Consider the following 20745-nt stretch of genomic DNA (forward strand, 5'->3'; position numbering starts at 1 on the left):
TGTGGGTGCTCCGTCACTGGAAGCTCTTAAGAGTAGTCTAAACAGTCACTTGTCTGAAATAGTATAGGTTCTCCTGATTGAGCAGGGGGCTAGACTAGAAGACCTCCAAGGTCCCTTCTATTCTATAATATCTATTCCAATATCTATTCTATTCCATTCCAATATATTTATTTGTTTGTTTGTTTGTTTGTTTGTTTGTTTATTTATTTATTAAATTTGTATGCCGCCCCTGTCCGCAGACTCGGGGCGGCTCACAAAAGCAACAGAAAACAATATATAATACAAATTCAATAATTAGAAAGCTAAAAACCCATAATTTTTTAAAAAAAACATGCACACAACATACCATACATAAACAGTATAGGCCTGGGGAAGATATTTCAGTTCCCCCATGACTGACAGCAGAGGTGGGTTTTGAGGAGTTTGCGGAAGGCAAAGGAGGGTGGGGGCAGTTCTAAACTCAGGGGGGAGCTGGTTCCAGAAGGTCAGGGCCGCCACAGAGAAGGCTCTTCCCCTGGGACCCGCCAAACGACATTGTTTAGTCAACGGGACCCGGAGAAGGCCAACTCTGTGGGACCTAATCAGTCGCTGGGATTTGTGCGTCAGAAGGCGGTCCCGGAGATATTCTGGTCCGATGCCATGAAGGGCTATTTTATTTTATTTAAAATATCTTTATAAAATAAAGATATTTTATTCCAATATCTATGTTCTTTTCTATTCTCTAATATTTATTCTATTCTATTTCAATGTTTTATTCCAATATCTATTCTATTCTCCAATATCTATTCCAATATAAAGTTGCTTATAATAATATAAACAAAATACAATACATATATATAAAAAGTGAAACCCAACCTAACACTAAAATAGATAGCTAAAACCCTAGATAGCTATAGCATCGCTGGTGAACCTTTTTTCCCCCCAGGGGCCAAAAGAGCGTACGCGCACACTATCATACTTGCGCGAGTGCCCACACCCATAATTCAATGCCTGGGGAGGGTGGAAACAACTTCCCCCACCCCAAGAAGGCCCTCTGGAGGCCAGAACCAGCCTGTTTCCCAACTTCTGGTGGGCCCAGTGGACTCATGTTTTAGCCTTCCCAAGCTTCAAAGGCTTCCATGGAGCCAAGGGAGGGTAAAAATGCCCTCTCCCATCCCCCAGAGGCTCTCTGGAAGCCAAAAACGCCCTCCCAGAGCCTCTGGGCGAGCCAAAAATCAACACACATACATGTTGGAGCTGAGCTTAGGCAATGAGTTTGGGCCAGCAGATAAGGCTCCGGGTGCCATACATTCGCCATCACTGCCCTATAGTATAAGACAGTGTTTCCCAACCTTGGCCACTTGAAGATATTTGGACTTCAACTCCCAGAATTCCCCAGCCAGCGAATGCTGGCTGGGGAATTCTGGGAGTTGAAGTCCAGATACCTTCAAGTGGCCAAGGTTGGGAAACACTGGTATAAGAAACCCCTATTTTATATATATTGCTCAAAAAAAATAAAGGAAACCCTCAAATAACACATCCTAGATCTGAATGAATGGAATATTCTCACAGAATACTTCATTTGCACTACTATTCTATTTGCACAACAGCATGTGAAATGGATTGTCAATCAGTCTTTCTACCTAAGTGGACAATTTGATTTCACAGAAGTTTGATTTACTTGCAGTTGTGTTATTTAAGGATTCCCTTTATTTTATTTATTTTTGAGCAGTGTGTGTGTGGGTGGGGGAGAGGGTATTTATATTTGCAGTAGTCTATTTGCACGTGGTTCAACCAGCCTGGAGACGGATATAGGGGTGGTTGTCTCAGTTCCTAGGACAATTGGGAATGTGTGTTTTCTGATGGTCTTTGGCGACCTCTGTGGAAGGGTTGTTTGAAAACTCCTCCAAAGAGCTCATGACCAACAGCAGTTGAGAGTCTTACCAGAGAAAATCCCATCCATAAGAGGGGCAATAGCAACATTGAACACTTCCTCCTGCTCCGTTGATGGATCAAAGACATAATCATAGGTGAAACATTTGTTGCTGCCTAGAATCACCTGCAGAAAAGGAGCAGAAAGAGAAGAGCTGTAACCCTACCATCCTGTCCACTCACGTTATTCCCCCAGTCCTTGTCCTACGGCCACAATGGAGCTCAAAATTTCTGCTGCTAAGCAAGACACGAATCCCAGCGACCGGTTAGGTCCCACAGAGTTGGCCTTCTCCGGGTCCCGTTGACTAAGCATTGTCGTTTGGCGGGACCCAGGAGAAGAGCCTTCTCTGTGGCGGCCCCGACCCTCTGGAACCAGCTCCTCCCAGATATCAGAGTTGCACCCACCCTCCTTGCCTTTCGCAAGCTCCTTAAAACCCACCTCTGTCGTCAGGCATGGGGAATTGAAATTTCCCTTCCCCCTAGGCTTATAGAATTTATACATGGTATGCTTGTATGTATGAGTGGTTATTTAAATAGGCGTTTTTTAGATTGTTTTTTTAATATTAGATTTGTTTACATTGTCTTTTTATATTGTTGTTAGCCGCCCCGAGTCTTCGGAGAGGGGCGGCATACATATCTAATAAATAATAATAATAATAATAATAATAATAATAATAATACTACAGCTGGTCGATGAGCTTTGCCTCAATTTACAAGCTATTTGGCCACAGTTGTTACGTGACTCCGGCTCCCCCCCCCACTCTATTTTGCTTGTCAGTAGGCTACCAAAGGGGGGGGGGATGACAGTAGGATTCCTGCAATTGTCATAAATACAGGTCAGTTCTAATTTTGTCCCCGTGACCATGGGGATGCTTGCCACAGTTGAGAAATGTGGAAAAAGGGTCCCAAGCAATTTTATTCACCGCCGCTGTAAACTTTGAAGAGTCAAAGTTTACATCAAACTGCAGTTTAATGTTTCCAAATGTAAAATAATGCACTTGGGGAAAAGGAATCCTCAGTCTGAGTATTGCATTGGCAGTTCTGTGTTAGCAAAATCTTCAGTAGAGAAGGATTTAGGGGTAGTGATTTCTGACAGTCTCAAAATGGGTGAGCAGTGTGGTCGGGCGGTAGGAAAAGCAAGCAGGATGCTTGGCTGCATAGATAGAGGTATAACAAGCAGGAAGAGGGAGATTGTGATCCCCTTATATAGAGCGCTGGTGAGACCCCATTTGGAATACTGTGTTCAGTTCTGGAGACCTCGTCTACAAAAAGATATTGACAAAATTGAACAGGTCCAAAGACGGGCCACCATTCTTGTGGCCTGTCTTGGGACCCGTTCAATTTTAATGAACTCCATCTGTATAGTCTGGAGCAGTGTTTCCCAATCTTTTTTGAGCCGCGGCACATTATTCATATTTTCAAAATCCTGGGGAACACTGAAAGGGGGGGGGGGTGGGCTAAAGAAAAGTTTAGACAACTTTTCCTCCCTTTCGCTCTATTTCTCCCTCTTTCTCTCTTTTCCTTCCTTCCCTTCTTTCTCTCTCTCCATCCCTCTTTCTTTCTTTCTTCCTCTCTTTTTTGCTCTCTTTCTCTCTCCCTCCTTCCCTTCCTCTATGTCTTTCTCTCTCCCTTGCTCTCTCTCTCTGTCTCTCTTGCTATCTCTTTCTTGCTTTTTTCTCTCTCTCTTGCTCTCTCTCTCTCTTTCACTGTCTTGCTATATGTCTCTTTCTTTCTCTTTGCCTCTCTTGCTATCTCTCTTTCTTTCTCTCTCTTTCTCTCTCTCTGTCTCTCTTGCTATGTCTCTCTTTCTTTCTCTTTCTCTCTCTCTCTGTGCCTCTCTTGCTAAGTCTCTTTTTCTCTTGCTATGTCTCTCTTTCTTTTTCTCTCTCTCTGCCTCTCTTGCTATGTCTCTCTTTCTCTCTCTCTTTCTCTATCTCTCTTTCTCTGCCTCTCTTGCTGTCTCTCTTTCTTGCTCTGTCTCTCTTTCTCTCTCTCTCTGCCTCTCTTATATGTCTCTCTTTCTTTCTCTCTCTCTCAGCTGACTGCAAGCGGGAGCCCTGACGGCGGCAGCTGGACGTGGTGCTGGACACCGTATATGCCAGGCACGCAGCGCCAGCATGTACGACGTCCAGCAGCACGTCCAACCACCACCGTCAGGGCTCCCGCTTGCAGTCAGCTGAGAGAGAGAGAGAGAGCGATCCCTCTCGCCGCTGCCATCTCCCCGCGACTGCCTGCGGCCGCTGCGGCCACCCCCACCCCCCCCCGCTCCCATCGGACACTTGCCGTCGACGCCAGAGAAGCTCCAGCTGGGCGGGGCGCTGCCGGTACTTCCGTCCTGGGGCTCCCGCTCGCAGCTGTCCCCCGCCTCCTGCTCGATGCCGCGGTTTTCGGCGCTCTCCTGCTGGACCCCAAAGAAGGAAGGCGGGAAAAAGGTGCGAAGAATGGAGCTCTCCTTCTTCCTGCCTTCCTTCTTTGGGGCCCAGCAGGGGAGCACTGAAAACCGCGGCATCGAGCAGGAGGCGGGGGACAGCTGCGAGCGGGAGCCCCAGGACGGAAGTACCGGCAGCGCCCCACCCAGCTGAAGCTTGGCGGCACACCTGGCCATGTCTCGCGGCACACTAGTGTGCCGCGGCACACCGGTTGGGAAACGCTGGTCTGGAGGACAGAAGGAAAAGGGGGGGCATGATCAAAACATTTAAATATGTTAAAGGGTTAAATAAGGTTCAGGAGGGAAGTGTTTTTAATAGGAAAGTGAACACAAGAACAAGGGGACACAATCTGAAGTTAGTTGGGGGAAAGATCAAAAGCAACATGAGAAAATATTATTTGACTGAAAGAGTAGTAGATCCTTGGAACAAACTTCCAGCAGACGTGGTTGGTAAATCCACAGTAACTGAATTTAAACATGCCTGGGACAAACATAGATCCATTGTAAGATAAAATACAGAAAATAGTATAAGGGCAGACTAGATGGACCATGACGTCTGCCGTCAGTCTTCTATGTTTGTAATAAACAAAACGCTTTTAAGTTGAGGATCTTCCTACAGTGAGAAATTCCCAGGAGAGCCATACAACTTTGGGAAGTCGAGAATGCAGAGCACCTGCCAGCTGCGAATAGACCCTCACCTGTGGCTCCCCAGGGACAAAAGACAAACACATCTGGCAACCGTCTGCAATTTCTTTTGGGAGGAGCGGACGGCATCTCAACGCTACCTTGACCGGGATTGCAGTGTCTTCCCCTTTAGGCATCATTTTGTATCCGTACCTTCCTGAAAGAAATCACAAATGTTATTTTAAAAAATAATAAACAAGTGCAGCTCCCCACCCCACCCACCCCCCAAACCTTTCTTTCCCCAGTAAGCAGCGACATCGGCGTCCATGGATAGGTTGGTGTGGATCAACCGTGTAGAAAGGAGAAGCTTTGTGCAAAAATGTCCTTTTCCCCACCTCCCTCTATCAGAACTTGTTTATTCTTTTAAAAAGGAAATGCCAGATGTAGTACACAAAAGCCATCGAGTTAAAAAGCTTTTCTGAGCATTTCATTAAGCCAGCTCTGGTCGATATTTGAAGAGTACAACAGAAAAGAAAAAATTAAAATTCCAAAACTACAGCTGAATATTGTTATTGAATTAAGGGCCATTTCACCACAATGAAGATCAGTGATGAATCTTACAGACTCCAGGCAAGATCTACATGGATCACAGACAGACAGACAGACAACCCACCATCAAAATCAGCAACCTACATCTACTAATTTGTTTATTTTATTTATTGGATTTGTATGCCACCCCTCTCCGCAGACTCGGGGCGGGCTAACAGCAATAATAAAACAGCATACAATAATAATCCAATACTAAAAACAGTTAAAAACCCATTATTATGAAAACCAAACATACATACAGACATACCATGCATAGAATTGTAACGGCCTAGGGGAAAAGAGGATCTCAATTCCCCCATGCCGGGCGGCAGAGGTGGGTTTTAAGCAGCTTACAAAAGGTAAGGAGGGTGGGGACAGTTCTAATCTCCAGGGGGAGTTGGTTCCAGAGGGCCGGGGCCGCCACAGAGAAGGCTCTTCCCCTGGGTCCCGCCAAGCAACATTGTTTAGTTGACGGGACCCGGAGAAGACCCACTCTGTGGGACCTGACTGGTCGCTGGGATTCGTGCAGCAGAGGCTGATAACAGAATCCCTCATATGAATATTGCTAACATTATAATCACCCTGCCAACAAAAGTGCGTATAGTCAAGGTTTTCCCAGTTCTACTCAGCAGCCCTTCCCAAGCAGGAGACTGATACACAATCATAGAGATGGAAGGGACCTCAGAGGGCATCTAGTCGGACCCTCTGCTCTAACAGGAGACTGATACAGAATGAGAGATGGAGGGGGGCCTCAGAGGCCATCTAGTCCAATTCCCCTTCTCAAGCAGGAGACTGATACAGAATGATAGAGTTGGAAGGGACCTCAGAGGCCATCTAACCCAACCCCTTTTTCAATCAGGAGACTGATACACATAGAGATGGAGGGGACCTCAGAGGCCATCTAGTCCAACCCCCTTCTCAAGCAGGAGACTGATACACAATCAGTCAGCTTGAGCAGGGTTGGACTAGATGGCCTCTGAGGTCCCCTCCAACTCTATCATTCTGTATCAGTTTTCTGCTTCAGGAGAGGGTCCAACTAGATGGTCTCTGAGGTCCCCTCCATCTCTATGGTTCTCTATCAGTCTCGTGCTTCAGAAGGGGGTTGGACTAGATGACCTATGAGGTCCCCTGCTTGAAAGAAAGTGTTTGCAAAGAGAGGCAAAACCTCTGAGGCCCCCAGAAGTGGGGCTAGGGGGCCACTCTCACCCTCCACCCATACACATTCAACAACATTTGGAAGGGACCTTAGAGGTCATCTAGCCTCACCCCGTCTTCCACCCATATACATTTGACAAATTTCTGAGCTGCTAAACTGGCCGGCGGAACTCTCTGCCACATGGTCCTCTCAAACTCCCTTCACATTTCTCTCTCTTTCTCTCCAGGGTCCATTCCAACTCTTGTTAATAATTTGTATGGGAGTCTGTAGATGTCATAGGCTTGAGCAGAGGGTTGGACTAGATGACCCCTGTAGTCCCCTCCATCTCCGTGATTCTGTAGAAATCTCCTTCTTGAGCAGCAGGTCAGACTAGATGGCCTCTGAGGTCCCCTCCAACTCTATCATTCTGTAACAGTCTACTGATTGAGAAGGGGGTTGGGCTAGATGGCCTCTGAGGTCCCATCCATCTCTATGATTGTGTATCAGTTTCCTGCTTGAGGAGGGCTGCTGAGTAGAACTGGTTTGTATGTGTGTGTGTGTTTGTGAAAGAGCTCCCAAAGCCCCCTCCCCACCCCACTTCTGGGGACCCTCATGACGAATGAAGGAGGGAGTGAAAAGTGGCATGGGATCGTTTAGATGCCCAGAGCATGTCCGGACCTCTCTCTCTGTGGGAATGGGGCAGGATCATTAGACCTCCCCCTCTTTCTCCCTCAAAGCCCCCTCTCCACCCCAGTTCTGCAGTGTGTAGGTATGTGTGGGTGCGAAAGAGGCTCATCTAGATGCCCTGGAGGGTCCCTGGACCTCACAAATTAGCTTTTTAAAGATTTAGCATCACTCAAGAGGAGGTGAATTGTCGCATTCTTTCCTTCCCAAAGTAGCATTTTGTTAGGACCCTTCTGATTGGCTGGCGGAGAAGTGTCCCATGCTGAATGTGGGGTTTTTTTGTGACACAAGGGCTGGGAGGAACAGCCAGGGGCCCTTCGGAGAGGGAGAAAAGGCAGCCGTCAATTGTCAAGAGATCAAAGGCTGCGGAAGAAAGAGCTTCTCCCAACTGGTGCAGGCAAAATGTCCCACCCCACCCCCCTTTCTCACACACACCTCCTCCTCCCTGAGGTCCTTGTGTGTGTGCAATCCCGCTCAAAAAGCATTGCTCATCTTCTCAACTTCAAAAAGCACCTACATTTTTTCTCCCTTCTGTGCCAAAATGTACTTTTGCATTTCTACACACACACACACACACACACACACACACAAACAAAGTGCTCCTAGATTTTTTCTCCCTTCTGTGCCAAAATGTACTTTTGCATTTCTACACACACACACACAAAGTGCTCCTAGATTTTTTCTCCCTTCTGTGCCAAAATGTACTTTTGCATTTCTACACACACACACACACACAGAAACACAAATACCCAGCGCTCCTAGATTTTTTCTCCCATCTGTGAAAAAATGCACTTTTGCATTTCTACACATACACACACACACACACACACACACACGCTCCTAGATTTTTTCTCCCTTCTGTGAAAAAATGCACTTTTGCATTTCTACACACACACACACACACAAAGCGCTCCTAGATTTTTTTCTCCCTTTTGTGGCAAAACCATAATTTTGCATTTCTACACACACACAAACAGCGCTCCTAGATTTTTTCTCCCTTCTGTGCCAAAATGCACTTTTGCATTTCTACACACACACACACACACACACAAACAGCGCTCCTAGATTTTTTCTCCCTTCTGTGCCAAAATGCACTTTTGCATTTCTACACTCCCTGGGCGCTTCTGAAAGGGAGGAGAGGCGGCTGGAGGGGGGGAAAAACCCTTTGGCAATGGAGACTCCAACGGTTTTTTATTTTAACATAGTTTGTTAATCTGCAGTGGCAATATACCAGGGTTTGGTCTCTTTCTTTTGCACCATTTGTTTCACCTGATACCAATCACCAACATAATTTGTTCTTTTCCTTCCCAGGTATTATCCCAAGTCTATGTTGGCTAGTTCCCTTTAAATAACTCAATACCTCTTTAAGACCCTTCCAATCCTTGCCTGCAGGTTTACTGCTCTTCCTGCACCCATTGCCTACACCGGTGTTTCCCAACCTTGGCAACTTGAAGATATTTGGACTTCAACTCCCAGAATTCCCCAGCCAGCGAATGCTGGCTGGAGAATTCTGGGAATTCTGACACCTTCAAGTTGCCAAGGTTGGGAGACACTGGCGTAGGCAATATCAGGCCTCTCACTCAAACAAGCATTCCAGCTTGTTCCAAACACTGCTTCAAAACCGTACAAAGCTTTCTTTAACTTTATTCCCATTACTCAATTCAAAACCTTGTGACTGTTTTATATAGACACCTTCATCTAAGCTTGCATTTAAGTAAGCACATTCCAAATTCAAATGCTTTATCCTAGGGCCTATTTATACTGCTAAACCCAACATCAATCTTAACAAAGATTCCGCTTTAGCTGTGGGTGAATATGTTTTGCCGTAGCTTCCAAATAATTCTGGCTAAAACCCTGTGCCGCAAGTCTTGCCACGAGTCACCTGACTTATCTTTGGGTCACTCATTGGCCTTGCAGACTCCAATGGGGGTTTTTTTGAACAAAGATAGACAATCAAAAGAGTTGGAACTTTTGAAGAAGGGAAGGCAGCGGGTGGAAGGACGGAGTTTATTGCTGCATTTGGCTGATCATGAAGAGTGGTATTAAACCACCATCCAGTGAATTGGTGCCTCCATCCCTGTGCGGGAGGGGTTTGAGCAGAGGGGGACACCGGCGGGGGATTCACCTTTCTTCACGGAGGGGAGGGGGGGTTCGTGGCACTGAAGCCTCAGGATCCACTACGGGGAAGAGCCCATTGAAGTTTCGCCTACTCCAAAGAGGGAGGGAGGGAGGGGGAGAGGGATAGAAGGAAAGAAGAGAAGATGGAGGGAAGGAAGGGGGAGAGGGATAGAAGAAGGAAGAAATGATGGATGGAATGAAGGAAGAGAGGGATAGAAGGAAGGAAGAAATGATGGATGGAAGGAAGGAAGGAAGGGGGAGAGGGATAGAAGGAAGGAAGAGAAGATGGATGGAAGGAAGGGTCTTAAAGAGGTATTGAGTTATTTAAAGGGAACTAGCCAACATAGACTTGAAATAATATCTGGGAAGGAAAAGAACAAATTATGTGGATGATTGGTATCAGGTGAAACAAACGGTGCAAAAGAAAGAGACCAAACCGTGTTATATTGTCATTGCAGATTAACAAACTATGGTTAAATAAGAAGCACAAAGTAATGTTAAAGAAAATGTGTGTAATTACATTGTGATATTAAAAGGGGTTAGGCTGTAACCTATATGAGGAGGAACACCCTTGCATGGGTGTGGTTTGCTATAGACAGTGGTTTGTTACAGAGTGTGGTTTGTTTTTTTAAAAAGTCACAAATTCTATTCTTCTCTGCAATTTCTCACTAACCATGAATTCTCTTTTGGCAGTCAAAGGCCCAACCCGAATCTCCCAAGCCTTTCAATAGTAGAGAAAAGGTTACCAGGACTGTAGACGGGATTGACCTGTTCCCCAAAGTAACATTCCTTTTATTATCTCCCCTACCTCCCCCCCAAAAAAACCCCTTCCCCAGACTTTCCAGCTCTACAGACAGGAGGGGGAAAGGGATGGTTTCTGTGTGAGCAATGGGCAAACGTACCAAGGCAACTCCCCTCCCCGCAAAATCTTCAAGCAGTCTTGGTTCTGAACACCTTATGGACCCAATAATGAGCCACATGAAATAGAATAGAATAAGTTGAAGAAAATAGAACAGAATAAGTTGAAAAAAACAGAATAGAATAAGAAAGAAAATAGAATAAGGAAATAATGGGATGAAATAGAATCTGAATATAATACATAAAAGAAGAGATACATTGTCAAGAAACATGAGGCACAACATTTAATCAATGTCACAGGGTGCAAATAAGCAAACGTAAAACAATACCAAAAGCAACAAAGTTATAAAAGATTTCCCATGAAGGAAAGTCCAAGTCTTTCCAAGTTTTTCAGGAATTTTTATTTTTACTATTATCTGACACAAAGCTGTCTCCTTTCTCTGCCATTTCAGCTAATAATTTCCTGGTTTCTAGCGCTCTGTCTCTATCAGGGACTCTGTTGTAGAATTGACGAGACAGAAGCCAGCACTTTAGATGAAGGAAAGGTTTATTGCGCAGGTTCAAGCACAAGATAACAAAATAAATGGCCTGAACCCCGAATGGGTGTCAGAAACTATCTTATATACCCTTGGAATACACAGTAGCTTGGGGGAGCATAAGTTGCCATATATGGTTATAACAGTTTGTGGAAAATAACAGTTTTCGATATATATCATCAGTTGGCATGTGTACATGGGAACATCCTGTTTCTCCTCACATAAAAAGAGGATCTTATACCAGCACAAAAGCACAAAAGCACATTTCCAGTAAGCAAGTCCCCCCTACACATTTTCCCTACTTCCTTATCGTAGCTGCAGCTGCTGATTATACAGAAAGCAATAATAGCCAAGGTTATAGTGACCTGAACCAAAGCCTTGGGCCTTCATCCAAGTTAACTTTGGTTCACCCATTTACTTTAACTCGGCAACTAAGACTTGTGAACTCTCAGAATTCTCCAGCCAAATAATTTTGGGAGAAAACGTTGGGTATGTGTGTGTGTGGAAAGGGGTGACCTCTTCCCAAAAGGAGCCTCGCTTCTTAATAGCCTCCCCACCTCAAATTTTAAAAGTCCGAGGGGGGGGAATGTCAAAGCCCCCAGAGAGGATTTCTTCTGACATATTCTTCTTCAGGAATCCCTCGGAAGAGAAGACAGGGGAGGGGATAAGCAAGGCGTACCCCAGCTCCGGCCAAGGGCTGGCTGGCTGTCTTCCTTTCCCGTCCCGGGAGGTTCCTTGCTCCGAAGGGCCAGGCCCTCAAAAGCCCCCGGTTATCAGGAAAAGACCCCCGGAACGACAACCCAGGCCTACCTGACTAGGTTGTTGGTTACGCAGGAGAAACACCCCCTTACAAACACAGATACAGAAGGCGGGGAACGACGGGCGCCTCTTCTTCCATCAGGCGGCGTTCCCGAAGCCTTCCGGGCGCGGCTCCCCCCGGCGTGAAGGAGGGAGCGAAGCGCCCCGCTGGTCTCAAATGCCGACGGTTAGCAGCCTCCCTCCTTCACGTCCGGCATTTCAAAGTGGCGCCAAGCCTGGGGGCGGGGTACGTAGGGTGTGACGTCATAACGGCGCGCGCACACACACCCCCCCTAGTGGCGCGTGCGCATTAGCCTGTGTTTTTTTTAATAGATGGTGGAGGGTTTTTTTGAGGTTGGGAAAACCACCAAATGATTCTCAATGTGGCGGTCGGGGCTGGAAGGGGCGTTGCGGGCGGTTTCTCGGTGGGGATAAGGCGGCGCAAAGGACGGTGGCCTTTTCTGCTCCCTGAGGGAAATAATCGCGGCCGCCATTTTTCTGACCCCTGAGTGGCGTTACTCTAGCCCTCCGGACTCTATGGCGTACGAAGGCGACTACCAAAACCGCCCTTTTATTATTATTATTTATTAGATTTGTATGCCGCCCCTCTCCGCAGACTCGGGGCGGCTCACAGTAATAATAAAAACAATGTACTGTATAAAAAACAATTTTAGCCCAGCCCACTTCACGTCACGTGGCCTGGATGAAGTGCGTCCTTTTTATTATTATTAAAAGGGTACTTTGTCAGTGATGGCCGTTTGTGTTACGTTCCCCGCCGCCGTTGCCATGGCTATCCCCCCTCAGCAGCGGAAACCTTTCCTTCCCTCGCGCTTCCAGCCAATCCGAGCGCCGTCTTACCGCAGGGCAAAAACAGGCGAACCAATAGTACAGAAGGGACGCCTTTCCCTCCTCCTGATTGGCTCTGCTGGTGAGGAAGGGCCTGCTTAGATTGGAGGAAGAGGGGAGGAAAATGGGAGGTGGAACCTCCCGGATTCCCTCAGAACCAGCTGGTGAAACCGGTGCGGGGGGTGGCTGAAGCTGAACTGAGGGCGAGGCCGATTCGCGGCCGTCTCCTTCCCTTGGAAAGCCAGGCCCAAAATTTGGGACCGCGGAAAGGGAGCGACGAGGGTGGCCTGCGGAACTCACGGAGACTTGAGGCGGAGCCAGGTCGGTTCTCGGAAGAGTCGGGGCTGCGGGGATTCAAGAGACGCTGTGGGAGAGCTTCCTTTCCTGAGGAGGGAAATGAGGGAAGGACGGAACGGCGGCCGGGCCTTTGGAGTTCCGTCCTCCCTTTACTTCCTTCAGTGTCCTCGTTTTACGACCGAAAGGCCTTAGGGACGGGAGGCCCCCAATTCTCTATAATGTGTGCTGTATTTATCAATAAAAATTGCTCTGTGTATATTTCCTGTATATAGGAAATTGATTAATATGTATATAATATTACTATTATCGTTTCTTTTATGTATACTGAAAGTGTCTGCACCAAAGACAAATTGTCTTTGTGTCCAATCACACTTGACCAATAAAGAATTCTATTGTTTTCTGTTCCGTTCTAATATGGTTGTGTATGTGTCCTGTCCCAGTCCCCCCCCCCCAATAATTATCCCAATTTTGAGTGCATGGCAACAGGGTCTTATTTTGAGGAAAACACAACATACACGCACACGTTTGTATACATGTGTATATGTAATAATAATAGCCTTTATTGTCAGTGTACATCATGTACACGACAAAATTGGTATGTATACAAAAACATGTATGTGTGTGTTTGTGTATTTATATACATGGCCGTGTGTGTGTTTGTCCTATTTCTCCCAAAATAAGACATCCCCTGATAATAAGGCCAATCGTGCTTTTGAGTCCATGGCAGTAAGTCCAAGTGCTTATTTCGGGGGAGGGGGGTAAAAAAATAAGACAGGGTCTTATTTTGGGGAAAACATGGTATACACACACACGCCTCTATGTACATCTGTATATACATACATACATACATACATACATACATACATACATACATACATATTGTATTAAAAAGTTGTACAGTATATATATTTAGAGAGAGAATATAGAATAGAAATGAAAACATATAATAGGGAACTGAGTAAAGGAATGGGGTAATGGTAAAAATAGGGTGTAAAGCCTTCCCTCCAAACTTTTCAGTGTATACAATAAAAATAGTATAATACAGCCTCAACGATTTACTTTTACATGTATAGTAACCATTTCAGTAACAACAAACCTATTTAATTGTCAAATCCCAAAGGCAGAATTTCAGGTTGTTTTCTTCTTGAGCACAAAAAGATCCAGAAGTGGTTTTTAAGCCAGAAGCAAAAATGGATAAGATGCATTTGTTCTCTTGTGCAAATAGTTCCAAAGAACAGCTACTGTATGTCTATGTCTGGAGGGGGGGGATCATTAATTATTATTGTTGGTGGAAATCCTTCTGATCTCTCCTGCTAGGTGAGTTTTCCTGTTTCTCAACTGAGCCAACATGGATATGGGAGGCAGTAGCCGGATCCCCTATGATGATTACCCAGTGGTCTTCCTCCCTCCGTATGAAAATCCTCCAACATGGATTCCCCCTCATGAGGTGGGTCACTGTGCATTCCCTTCTGGTTTTTAGTAACCTTTGGGTGATCTGCCTTGCTTGGATTTGATGTATATATTTAAAAAGACATATTTTGCAGCAAGCACAATAATTCTGATGCTTTCCTCTTGATAGAACCAGTGGGAGGGGTACATACCAGGAAGATTTTATATTTCCCAGAATGGAACCCACAGTGCTATTTTTTGGTGTGTCCTTTGATTTTTCCCTAGAGGATTTACCATTCAGATTACAACAACGAGTTAACTCAGTTCCTACCTCGTACCATCATCCTGAAAAAGCCTTCAGGGGCTCAGGTGAGACTTGACTCCTTCTCAGAGAGGAGATCCATGTTGAGCAGCAAATTCGTAACATTTGAAAGAAACAATTCCATTTTTATGCCAGCTTTCTCTGTTTCTTTTTTCTTCCTAGCTGGGCTTTAACATCCGAGGAGGAAAAGCTTCTCAGTTGGGTATTTTCATCTCAAAGGTACATTTTCTTTTGTCTCACTCTGGTTCCTGGCCAATCTTCCTTCCTCCTTAAGCACGTGAATTGGGATTTGCGATTCTATGTTGGTTGCAGAATCTGGGACCTCTTCCTTTATCTTCTCTAGCCAGATGCCTAGGGCAGGGGTCAGCAACTTTAAACCCTCGAGAGTCATCTGGACCCCTTTCATACAGAAAAGAAAATACCAGAAGCCACAAAACTCTTCCCATGTCTCACTATTTCCTGAGCGGCCACAAAACTAGCAAATATAGTTGAATTAAAGATTCTGTTTTCTTTAGAAACTTTTCTTTTCTTGGATTTATCCATGGTTGGTCTACTGGGGGTCGTAAAGCTTAATAAATTATGCATTGGTGGGTGTCGCGCATTGGCAGTTGTGACGCATATTTTGAGTGACGGAGCCGCAGCAGAGGTATGAAAGAGCCACATGTGGGTTGCTGACCCCAGACTTAGGGCCTATTTAGTCATCATCCCATTTCTGTTTGAAAAAACTGCAATGGAGAAGTAGGACAGCTTCTGTCAGGGTTTTTTTCCCCCTGTATGTTTACACAGAAGGAAAGGCCACTTAGTTTTGTGTGGCTTCCTTCAAAACATTGGACCGTAGGATGTACCATATTTTTCAGACTATAGGACACACCTTGTGTATAAGACACAAGAGTTAAGTAAGAAAAAAGTTTTGTCCTCTCCCAGGCCCCGGGAGCATTCTGCAGACCTCCCAAACCCTCTGTGCACCCCATTTTCGGGCAGGGCTTTGGGAGGCCAAAAAATGGATGTACTCAGTATATGATTGATTGATTGATTGATTGATTGATTGATTGATTGATTGATTGATTGGATTTGTATGCCTCCCCTCTCCGTAGACTGGGGCGGCTAACAACAGTAATAAAAACAGCATATAACAATCCAATATTAAAACAGTTAAAAACCCTTATTATAAAACCAAACATACATACTATGCATAAAATTGTAAAGGCCTAGGGGGAAAGAATATCTCAGTCCCCCCATGCCTGACGGCAGAAGTGGGTTTTAAGAAGCTTACGAAAGGCAAGGAGGATGGGGGCAATTCTAATCTCTGGGGGGAGTTGGTTCCAGAGGGCCGGCGCCGACACAGAGAAGGCTCTTCCCCTGGGTCCCGCCAAGCGACATAGTTTACTTGACGGGACCCAGAGAAGACCCACTCTGTGGAACCTAACTGGTCGCTGGGATTCGTGCAGCAGAAGGCAGTCCCTGAGATAATCTGGTTCGGTGCCATGAAGGGCTTTATAGGTCATAACCAACACTTTGAATTGTGACCGGAAACTGGTCGGCAACCAATGCAGACTGCGGAGTGTTGGTGTAACATGGGCATATTTGGGAAAGCCCAAGATTGCTCTCGCAGCTGCATATTAACATGAACCAGCGTTTCCACCCTCTTTGGGGGGGGGGGGGCGAAGTGCATCTTACACTCCGAAAAATACAGTAATTCAACAGAAACTGAAGCCGAAATAGAATATATGGGATTGTATGTAACTTGTTTTAGCTGATTCCTGATTGTTTTAGGTTTCAAAATGAGAATCAAGATGTCATTTGGGCCTTTTCAGTTCCCCTTTACATTATTTTGCCTTAATCCAAATAATTTTTTCCCTATTATTTATTTACTGCACGACATACTCACATCAAGTTTTGATAAAAACCCAAGAGATTGAAAATATCAAAATTGTCACAGAATTTTATCTCTGTTAATGAACCAGAAGCTCCCAGTTGACTTCATTTAGCTGATTCAAATAATATCTTTACAATCATATCAAAATATTTACAGTACCATACATTTGTCTCTACAGGAAGTTGAGAGTATACCTCTTACAGACATCCTAGCATAATGAAGAGTTCAGTTTAGACAGACAGGCTTCATGGAGAGAGACATTGTTAGTAACTCTCCTTAGCAGACCTAATTCAATGTAGACTGAGGTACCACATGACTCTTCCAGCTCATGAATATTCCAACAAAAATAGGAAATATAAAATCCTAAAATATTACAAACATTTATCTAGACACATTCCTGGGCAAAGGAAACAATACAATGTCTTGACTTCGCCCTCCCTGGCCTTGTGCATCCCTCTCCCCCAGATTCTGAACTATAAAATCTATTATCCATTTGTTAAATCTAGATTAAAATCTGTTATCCTTAAGTGGAGGAAAAGGCTGTTTGACCAGTCTCTGCAATGTGGCACTCTCTCTTCTCTCCTGTGCTAGGTGATCCCAGATTCTGACGCTCATCGAGCTGGGCTGCAGGAGGGCGATCAGGTCCTGGCTGTGAACAGTGTGGACTTCCAAGATATCGAGCACAGCAAGGTGAGAGGAATATGGCTGTTTGGGGGTGGTTATTTATTTCTTTACTTACTTACTTACTTACTTACTTACTTACTTACTTACTTACTTACTTACTTACTTACTTACTTATTAGATTTTTATGCCACCCCTCTCCGAAGACTCGGGGCTCACAACACAATAAAACCATTCATAACAAATCTGATAATTTACAATTTAAAGTAGTTAAGAAAACCCCATTTTTAAGCAGACATACCTACAAACATACCATACATAAAATGTATAGGCCCGGGGGAGATATCACAATTCCCCCATGCCTGATGACAAAGGTGGGTTTTGAGGAGTTTGCAAAAGGCAAGGAGGGTAGGGGCAGTTCTAATCTCTGTGGGGAGCTGGTTCCAGAGAGTCGGGGCCGCCACAGAGAAGGCTCTTCCCCTGGGGCCCGCCAACCGACCTTGTTTAGTTGACGGGACCCGGAGAAGGCCAACTCTGTGGGACCTAATCGATCGCTGGGATTCGTGCAGCAGTGTGACCAGAAACGGATCGGCAACCAATGCAGACTGCGGAGTGTTGGTATGACATGGGCATACCTGGGGAAGCCCATGACTGCTCTCGCAGCTGCATTCTGCACAATCTGAAGTTTCCGAACACTTTTCAAAGGTAGCCCCATGTAGAGACCGTTACAGTAGTCGAGCCTCGAGGTGATGAGGGCATGAGTGACTGTGAGCAGTGAGTCCCGGTCCAGATAGGGCCGCAACTGGTGCACCAGGCGAACCTGGGCAAACGCCCCCCTCGCCACAGCTGAAAGATGGTTCTCTAATGTGAGCTGTGGATCGAGGAGGACGTCCAAGTTGCGGACCCTTTCTGAGGGGGGGTCAATGATTTCCCCCCCCCCCCCGGGTGATGGACAGACAGATGGGATTGTCCTTGGGAGGCAAAACCCACAGCCACTCCGTCTTATCAGGGTTGATAAGTATACATACAGACATACCATGCATAAAATTGTAAAGGCCTAGGGGGAAAGAGTATCTCAATTCCCCCATGCCTGGCGGCAGAGGTGGGTTTTAAGAAGCTTACGAAAGGTGAGGAGGGTGGGGGCAATTCTAATCTCTGGGGGGAGTTGGTTCCAGAGGGCCGGGGCCGCCACAGAGAAGGCTCTTCCCCTGGGTCCCGCCAAGCGACATTCTTTAGTTGACAGGACCCGGAGAAGACCCACTCTGTGGGACCTAACTGTTCGCTGGGATTCGTGCGACAGAAGGCGTCCCTGAGATAACCACAGCACAGTCACTCCACGGCTGGGTGGAAGATTGTTTTGCACTCTTTAAGGGCTGCTGAAATCCATCAAGGAAGCCTTATTTATTTATTTATTTATTTTATGTCCTGCTTTTTATTATTTTTATGAACAACTCAAGGCGACAAACCTAGGACTTCTTCCTCCTATTTCCCCCACAATAACAATCCTGTGAGCCAATCTGGACTGAGAGTGAGGGACCAGCCATATGGTCACCCAGCCAGCTTTCGTGGCTAAGGCCAAATATGAATTTACACTATCCTAGTTCCTAGCCTCAAACTTCAAATACTAGACCAGACCAATATGATTGCTGCTGTTAATAGTCAACCTCTCTCTGTCCCCTCCCTTTCTCCCTCCCTCTCTTTCTCTTCCCTCTCCCTCCCCCCTCCCTTTCCCAGGCTGTAGAGATCTTAAAAACCGCTCGGGAAATCATTATGAGAGTCCGTTTCTTTCCGTACAGTAAGTATTGTTGGTACTTTCTACGGGGAAATATTTTTTAAATGATTTGTTTCAATAGTTTTCACTGGTTTGTTTTAAAATAGTTTTTTTTAAAGAGATTTTAACTGCAATGTATATTTTCAAATCCAAAGATAAGGCAGCTTTAGAAGTCACATATATATATACATAAAATATCCTGCGTGACTCATATCATTTGTGACGTGCCATGGTGGCACAGTTGTTAGAGTTCAGTAGTGCAGACTACTTCTACTGCCTGCCAGCTGCCAGCAATTTGGCAGATCAAATCTCCCCAGGCTCGAGGTTGACTCATCCTTCCGTCCTTCTGAGGCGGATAAAACGAGAACCCCGATTGTTAGGGGGCAAGAGGCTGACTCTGTAAATTGCTTAGAGAGGGCCGTAAAAGCACTGTGAAGGGGTATATAAGTCTAAGGGTTGTTGCTGGGATGAGGGAACACAACTTCTGTGCCCACTGTGCCGAATACCGGTTGAAGGTAGCAATACTCCCCCCCCCCAACCAAAAGAGGGTGTGTGTGTGTCTTCATCCACACCTTGTCGAGTTTCACACTGACCCCCATCCACCAGAAGCAGGCTGTTGAGTTTGTCATTCTGGCCATTTGACTTTCTGGTTTTCATTTCTGCTTGTTCCAGATTACCACAGGCAAAAGGAGAGAACAGTCCACTAGATGTCCCTTCCAGATGACCACCTTTCTCCAGTGCCCAGCTACTTCCGATTTTTTCATTCCTTTGTGAAATTCCATGGTGTATTAGTATTGCTAATATATAGAACTTCCACGATGCATCTGATCGGAGAGGAATTGAATCATCTCCCCCAGGCCTATACAATTTAAGTATGGTATGTCTGTGTGTATGTATGTTTTCTTTTTTAATTGTTAAAATTGTTAGATTTGTTATGAACTGTTTTCTATTGTTGTTGTGAGCTGCCCCGAGTCTATGGAGAGGGGCGGCATACAAATCTAATAAATAAATAAATAATTCTTACCACCAGCACCCAAAAAACCCCCTACTTGGAGCCTTTAGAGGGATTCTGAAGGCCCCAAGTAGGGGTTTTTTTGGGTGATGGTGGTGGTGGTAAGAGTTCCTCTCCGATCAGATGCATCGTGGAAGTTCTACCAAGATAAAAGTGCTCCATTTTTCCTTTTACTTCATCCTGTGGACCAAAAGATCGAGGGATCTCGGACCAATTCAACTCATCCCTGATGGATGGTCAACAGTCCTGCTGTATGTCCCTGTGGAACTGCATTTTTTTCCCTTTCCTTTATTCTCCATAATTGGAAGAGGAGCGGGCACCTGCCCTCCAGAGGCGCCCAGTTCACCTGTTGGGTTCCAAAATTTCTTTCGGGATAATGGACGCCCGGGAGGAAGGTTCAGGGCTCACAGCCAGGCATGAACATCTGTTGCTTTCAAAAAGCAGGCAATTCCAGGTTTTTTTTGTTTCCCCTTCAAAGCAAGAATCCTCCTTCACCTTCCCGTTTTACTCGTTCTTCCAACTCAGGAGAATAGTTGGTACTTTGATTTTAGAGAAGATAGATTACATGGTGCTTCTGTCCTTTTTTTTCTTCTTCTTGCCATTAAGGCGTTAACAGGAGGGAGTTGTGTAGATCTTCACCTGAGCAGAGGGTTTGCCTAGAAAAGAGTTCCCTTCCGGAGTTTGGCCTTTGATCCACCCAAAAAACTCCTTGTAAACCCAAAGAACAAATAATGGCTGTTTTTCATGGACTTGGGACTTGCAGTTCAGCCTTAGAAGGGACAGATATATATGTATATATATTTTAATCCTCCTAAGCTCCCCACTGCTTCAAAGCTGCATTGCCACATTGTCTTCTCTTCCTTGGGTTTTTGTAATCGGGGCCCTGATTTGGATAACTTTCCATCTTTAATAAAAAAAAGTATTCCTATCA

At 45.5% G+C, this 20745-nt stretch overlaps 2 protein-coding genes across 6 annotated transcripts in view; one reads left to right on the plus strand and one right to left on the minus strand.

The window, feature by feature from the left end:
- The window catches only part of LOC139153468 (chromosome-associated kinesin KIF4-like), a 73128-nt gene extending 61145 nt beyond the window's left edge, over positions 1 to 11983 (minus strand). For 2 of the 5 annotated variants that reach the window (XM_070727433.1, XM_070727431.1), the window contains exons 1-3: positions 11693 to 11918; positions 5038 to 5180; positions 1924 to 2038 (exon numbers count right to left, since the gene is read on the minus strand). In XM_070727433.1, the coding sequence (XP_070583534.1) occupies positions 1924 to 2038; positions 5038 to 5163 (241 nt within the window). In that variant the 5' untranslated portion in view covers positions 5164 to 5180; positions 11693 to 11918. Of the gene's footprint in view, positions 1 to 1923; positions 2039 to 5037; positions 5181 to 11692 lie in introns of all 5 variants that reach the window. The other 3 variants (XM_070727432.1, XM_070727430.1, XM_070727435.1) reach the window with 3 other exon arrangements.
- A 623-nt stretch (positions 11984 to 12606) lies between these two features.
- PDZD11 (PDZ domain containing 11) lies at positions 12607 to 20745 on the plus strand. Its single transcript, XM_070726266.1, has 7 exons — positions 12607 to 12847; positions 14141 to 14270; positions 14498 to 14581; positions 14697 to 14753; positions 17002 to 17100; positions 18766 to 18826; positions 19475 to 20745. Exons 2-7 carry the CDS (start codon positions 14172 to 14174, stop codon positions 19507 to 19509), a joined length of 435 nt encoding a protein of 144 aa, XP_070582367.1. The 5' UTR covers positions 12607 to 12847; positions 14141 to 14171; the 3' UTR covers positions 19510 to 20745.

The sequence above is a fragment of the Erythrolamprus reginae genome, chromosome Z, assembly GCF_031021105.1.
Source record: "Erythrolamprus reginae isolate rEryReg1 chromosome Z, rEryReg1.hap1, whole genome shotgun sequence".
Lineage (NCBI taxonomy): Eukaryota > Metazoa > Chordata > Lepidosauria > Squamata > Dipsadidae > Erythrolamprus > Erythrolamprus reginae.